The sequence below is a fragment of the Metopolophium dirhodum genome, chromosome 4 (assembly GCF_019925205.1).
Source record: "Metopolophium dirhodum isolate CAU chromosome 4, ASM1992520v1, whole genome shotgun sequence".
Lineage (NCBI taxonomy): Eukaryota > Metazoa > Arthropoda > Insecta > Hemiptera > Aphididae > Metopolophium > Metopolophium dirhodum.
In genome coordinates this window covers 1,718,480-1,724,118 of record NC_083563.1, presented here as the reverse complement: position 1 = coordinate 1,724,118, position 5,639 = coordinate 1,718,480, and the positions used below count along the sequence as shown (strand labels likewise).

General features: G+C 29.3%; 1 protein-coding gene across 1 annotated transcript; it reads left to right on the top strand.

Moving 5' to 3' along the window:
- The first annotated feature begins 757 nt into the window (after positions 1–757).
- Positions 758–4,799, top strand: LOC132943133 (zinc finger MYM-type protein 1-like). Its single transcript, XM_061011968.1, has 10 exons — positions 758–1,451; positions 1,551–1,724; positions 1,934–2,116; positions 2,240–2,483; positions 2,572–2,767; positions 2,854–3,181; positions 3,252–3,504; positions 3,619–3,873; positions 3,972–4,231; positions 4,403–4,799. The coding sequence occupies exons 3-10, from the start codon at positions 2,054–2,056 to the stop codon at positions 4,763–4,765; spliced, it is 1,962 nt and encodes a 653-aa protein (XP_060867951.1). The 5' UTR covers positions 758–1,451; positions 1,551–1,724; positions 1,934–2,053; the 3' UTR covers positions 4,766–4,799.
- Positions 4,800–5,639: the final 840 nt, after the last annotated feature.

Here is a 5,639-nt window from a genome sequence, read left to right as displayed (position 1 = left end):
ACAATTATAACAATTACTGTATATATTTTAGTCATTTTAAAATTTTGTGGGCCAGGGGAGCTAAGACCTGTACTTTGAACTTCTGGGGGGGCTTAGTCCTCTCAAGCCCAAGTCCCATTTCCGCCTATGACTGGAACTGTCTGGAAGTAATATAGAATTATAGTCCGTCATGCCAGCTAGGACCTGTCCCGTTAATACGAGTAGAGTACCAATAAGCATTATTTAGATAATTGTCAGCACTAGTCGAAGGCCTAATACTGAACTTATGATTGTGCATTTAATAATTTTGAAGTTAAAAAATATGCGACAGTGAAAATATTATATTCTTATTTTGTTAAAAGCGTAAAGTGATCGACTTATTTGCTACCTATCTTTCTCAATACGTCCCAACGTTGTACCGAACATGCTACGTCGTTTAAACAAAATTATTGTCGTAACGATCGTCGTGGTCTGCACAGCGACCACTAGTGGCGCAAATCATTTTATTTTTACAGGGGGCAAACCTAGACATTTACCAGCCGGCACTCATCCACCATAATTTATCATTATGCGTTTTACGAGTTTACACTTAATCGTAGGTACAATATTAAATTTAGAAAATAATTATTAATTATACAACCTTAACGGTGTAATCGGTTATTATAGGATCTATAGTATTATAATTATAACAGGTACACACAAAACATAGGCGCAATTTGGGGGGTGCTTGGGGGTGCTTAGCACCCCCAAAATTCATATTAGCACCCCCAAATTATTTTCAACAGCATCATTTAATTGTTATTGGTTATACACGTATTATGTCATAGACAACAGGATAAATTAATGTCTAAGATTTGACTTATATAATAATAATAATAATAATAAATAATAATATAAATTATGTTACCTACTTACCTATATAGGTAGTATATATTATATAATTATAGTAATAATACCTAGGTATAATATATTGTATAAAATAAAATATCAAATATGATCCTGATACACACATAGATAATAAAGATAGATATCTCTATACTAGCCCGTATCCGTAGGTCGTAGTGTGGTCGTAGCCAGTAACAGCTTATCAATGTCTTTCGCTAATCTGGTAAATAGAAATAACCGTCTAAAAATAGAACGCTCATAATCAATTATTGTCGATTCGATGTGACCATTCTGATTGTATTTTTTCTGTGAAAACACACAGGCCGCACCATCAGACCATAATCATATACTCGTATTTTTCGAATCGTTAAGTCTGTGCGAGTGTGCGACGTACGTGTAACGTGTTTTATTGTTTATCCTCATTAACTTCCTATATTTAATTTAATTTAAATTATATTTAATTTTATTTTAATTACCTACTCAAGTTGTTATTGTTTTTAAATTTTATTATGGAAAATACTAAAAAGATTTTTAGTATTTTCAATTTTGAAAAAAAGTCAAAAAATGATAATGATAAACACCAAGAAGTAAGTTTTGATATTTATTAAATGAAGAAAAACCATCTTTATAATCATCATAATGTTAATTTTGATTTTGATTCTTTTTATATTTTTAAATTTATTTAGTTGAATTCTGAGGTCGTTGATGACCCTGATATTGAAATTATAGAAAAAAATGTTATAGTGAATCAAACTGATGCTAATCTTGTCGAAACATTTCCATTTCAACACAACAAAAATGAACTCCAACATTCTGATTGAGGAAATCTTGCAACTGGACCTTACCGTCCTGTTTTAAATGTAAGTTAACTTAACACTAGGTAAAACCTAGTATAGGTACTAATAATAAATATACCTCATTTAATAAAAATATTAGGTAATTTTCAGTTATTGATATTATATTTATTAGGTATTTATAGTTGCTGGTAAGGTAATTTTAATACCTACCTATTTAATTTAGGTACTTATATTTGTGTATATTGTAGTATAATAATCATATTATCATGTAGGTGTATAAACAAACTAGATTTGGTTCGCAAAACAGATCGTTTAGTAGCGAATGGTATAAACAATATACTTGGTTGGAGTATAGTATAAAAAGCAATGCAGCATTTTGCTATGTATGTAGAATGTTTGCTGATGAACTTATTGACGAAGTTTGGACAAATAAAGGATTTTCGAACTGGCAAAAAGTAAGTGTATATTTTTAACTATTTTTGACAATATTACTAAGAAAATATATCAAACTTTAAAGGATAGGTATTTATTAAAACTTTATATTTCATAAGACATGCATTTAATTTTTTTTTATTTAGCTTAATGAAAAACTGAAAAAACATACCAAAACAAAGCGACATTTAGTTTGTCTATCTAAGATGAATGGCTACTTAGCTTGTAAGAAATCTGGTTCTGTTATGGTGAAGCAGTGTAGCGGCTATAAGGAACAAGTGGCCAAAAACCGTGCCTACATTGGTACGCTTATTGACATAATATTATTTTTGGGAAAACAAGGTATTGCTTACCGAGGCCACAGAGAAGATGCAGATTCTCTAAATCAAGGTTACTTATTAAACTTATTTTATACTGCATTCATATTTAATTAAGTTAATTTTTTCAAGAGTATTTCTATATACATAACAATTTTCAGGCAATTTTAAGGAATTATGTGGACTTTTATCAAATTATCAGCCAGATTTCAAAAACAAATTTGATGAAGCAACAAATTATACGAGCTGGTCTATTCAAGATCAATTAATTAAATTGTGTGCAGAAGATATAAGAGAAACTATTGTCAAAGAAATTGATAAGATTGGTTTTTTTGCTTTAATGTGTGACGAAGCTAGGTTTGTTTTATGCATTTTTTTTTATAAAACTCCTATTTTTTAATGCATTCTAATTTATAAACGTTTATACAATTGTATTATTGTAGATGTTATAGAGAAGAGCAATTGTCAATTTGTGTAAGATATACCATTGACTTGGATGTATATGAAAGATTCTTATGCTTTGTTGATGTTTCAAAAGGACAAACTTCCAACAATATCGTTACTGCACTGTTTGAATGTTTTGAAAAACAAAAACTGACTATGTCCAAAATCAAAATAATCGCACAATCATATGATGGTGCTAGTGTTATGTCCGGACACTTACGCAGTGTTCAATCAAGAATTAAAGAACACTATCCATACGCTGTATACACTCACTGTATGGCACACCGCCTTAATTTAGTAGTTGTAGATACATGTAAGACAATAAAGGTAATATAAAAACAGATCAAATTTATAGATTTGTAGATATTCATTTCATATGTGTTATTATATTTTTCAGAGTGCAAAACATGTTTTTAATGTGCTTGAAGCAATATATGTACATTTTTCACAACCATCAAAAAATAAAAAGTTATGTGAAATGCAAAGCAATCTAGGATTAAATAAAGGAAATTTATTAAGAATATGTGACACAAGATGGGTGTGCAGATATAAAAATTGTGTTGCAATGTTGAAAAATTATTCCAGCATTCTTAATATTCTTAACGATGAAATTGAGGAACAAATTGATAAAGATGTAGCACGTGCATTAGGTATTATTATAGGACTTTCATTTAAAATAGTTATTTACATATTATATAGGTTCATTTATAAAACTAAATAAAATAATAATATTAATGTTCAATTTTTTGATTTGTAAATTGTAGGTATTTTAAGTTCTATTAATAAATTAGAATTTATAATAGTTCTTCACATATTGAATGAAGTGTTAAGCATTATAAATGTTTTAAGCAATCAACTTCAATCTAAATCTGCCACCTTGGGCAAATCGAGTAGTGTGATACAAAGTGTGATTTCTACTTTTGAAAATCAGAGGAATGAAGATGGTTTTTTTAAGCTCTGGGAACAGATTAAGGAATTTGCACAATTAAACCAAATAACATTGGAATTATCAAACTCTAGTAAGAATTAATAATTTAAAAATGTGTCAAGAAATAATGTATATTTAATATTTATTTTTAATACCTAAGTACTAATGGTTTTACTTTTATCTACCTAGGAGCAAAATCTAAACGCAAACGCCAAGAGCCACGTCACTTGCAGAGTTATAATCTCGAGACATTAACTGGAACACAAAGTGAGACAGAATGTAGAACTGTTGAAGAGCATTGGAAAATCATTTATTTTCAAATAATTGATGCTGTTATTGTAAATTTAAAATACCGTTTTTCGGATGAAAGTTTAGTTTTAGCTAACTCATTAGACCAGTTTATGAAAATGGATTTTGAAAAAGGTTCATATTTCATCAATCATTACAAGGTTCGTAACTAGTAAATTATATATAAACTAAATAATAATAACTCATTAATTGAATTCATAATAATTATAAATAGGTACCTAACAACCATGTATATAATATATTGTTGTGATTAATGTAATGTAGGTTAATTTTGTAAATAAAATAATCATGTGAGGATAATATAATTTCAGGATGTTGTGGATATTGATTTAACATCATTGAAAGCAGAAATGTTGCTGACAAAAAATTGTTTACATAATAGAAATTTGGATTTTGATATACTTGGAATAAAGAAAGTGGTGACTGAAGATGTTTTTCCAAACTTGTTTAAACTTATTCAAGTAGGATTAGCTATTCCTATAAGCTCAGCTACTTGTGAAAGGTCTTTTTCATCTATGCGCCGAATAAAGAATTGGCTTAGGACAAGCATGGAACAGTCAAAATTTACAGATTTGTCAGTTATTAATATTGAGAGAGATCTAAGCAATAAAATTGATAAAGATAAAATAATAAATAATTTTGCTATGTCTCAAAGGCGTATATCTTTAGTATAATATTTAATGAAAATAAAAAACGTATTTACCTGTATTATATATTTATTTTTCAAATATTAATAATTATTGATTAATCAGGTATTATTATGAATGCATGAATGGTGTTATGAGGGGGGTGTGGGGGGCGAAGCCCCACACGGGTTTCTTTGGTCCACATAAATCTAGCACCCCCATAAATTCAGCCCAAATTGCGCCTATGACACAAAACGACCACCAAGTCATTTAGGTTAGTGCAATAATTACAAACTTCTAAGTTCAAACACTTGAAAAAGCAAATTGTGACTGTAGTTTCAGTTTTAAGTTAATAGAAACAAAAATCAAACCGTACATCATCTTTGAAATTGAAGATTGGACTACTGAAATTTGAATTACAATATTATGTTCCGTTCCAAAATGTGACGAGAGACACACACAAATAAAATAACACACATTATCGTAAGACCTTTACCTACATTCTTAGTTCTGCGCCGCTCAGAATCTAAAAGTTATAGTTGCTTTACCCGTCAATCGTCACTGGTCGTTATTGATTTCTTATAGCATCAGTAATCTGTATACGAATAATGAATTTTACCTATATACCTACACTCAATAACAGTGTTTATTTATATTTAAAAAATATCGTATAATAAACAATGCAACTGAGGCGGAATAATAATTATTACTACCTGTATATCGTGGTTCCCGCCTCAGTGATGGTGATAATACATAAAAAAAAATGGTACCTACCTAAAAAAAAAAAGGAGTATAACATCTTATTACTATACATGTCTACATACTTATGCGGTTGTGCTTATATCTTTACACGAAATATTGGAGTCTTCGTTTGAACCCTAAAATGTATTCACGAGGGAAATCAAACCTATGAAATTCCATG

Excerpts from the sequence above, each read along its gene's own strand:
- LOC132943133 (XM_061011968.1), top strand. The coding sequence starts at position 2,054 with ATGTTTGCTGATGAACTTATTGACGAAGTTTGGACAAATAAAGGATTT. Across the intron at positions 2,117-2,239 it reads GATTTTCGAACTGGCAAAAA|CTTAATGAAAAACTGAAAAA; the intron begins GTAAGTGTATAT and ends TTTTTTATTTAG. Across the intron at positions 2,484-2,571 it reads TGCAGATTCTCTAAATCAAG|GCAATTTTAAGGAATTATGT; the intron begins GTTACTTATTAA and ends AACAATTTTCAG.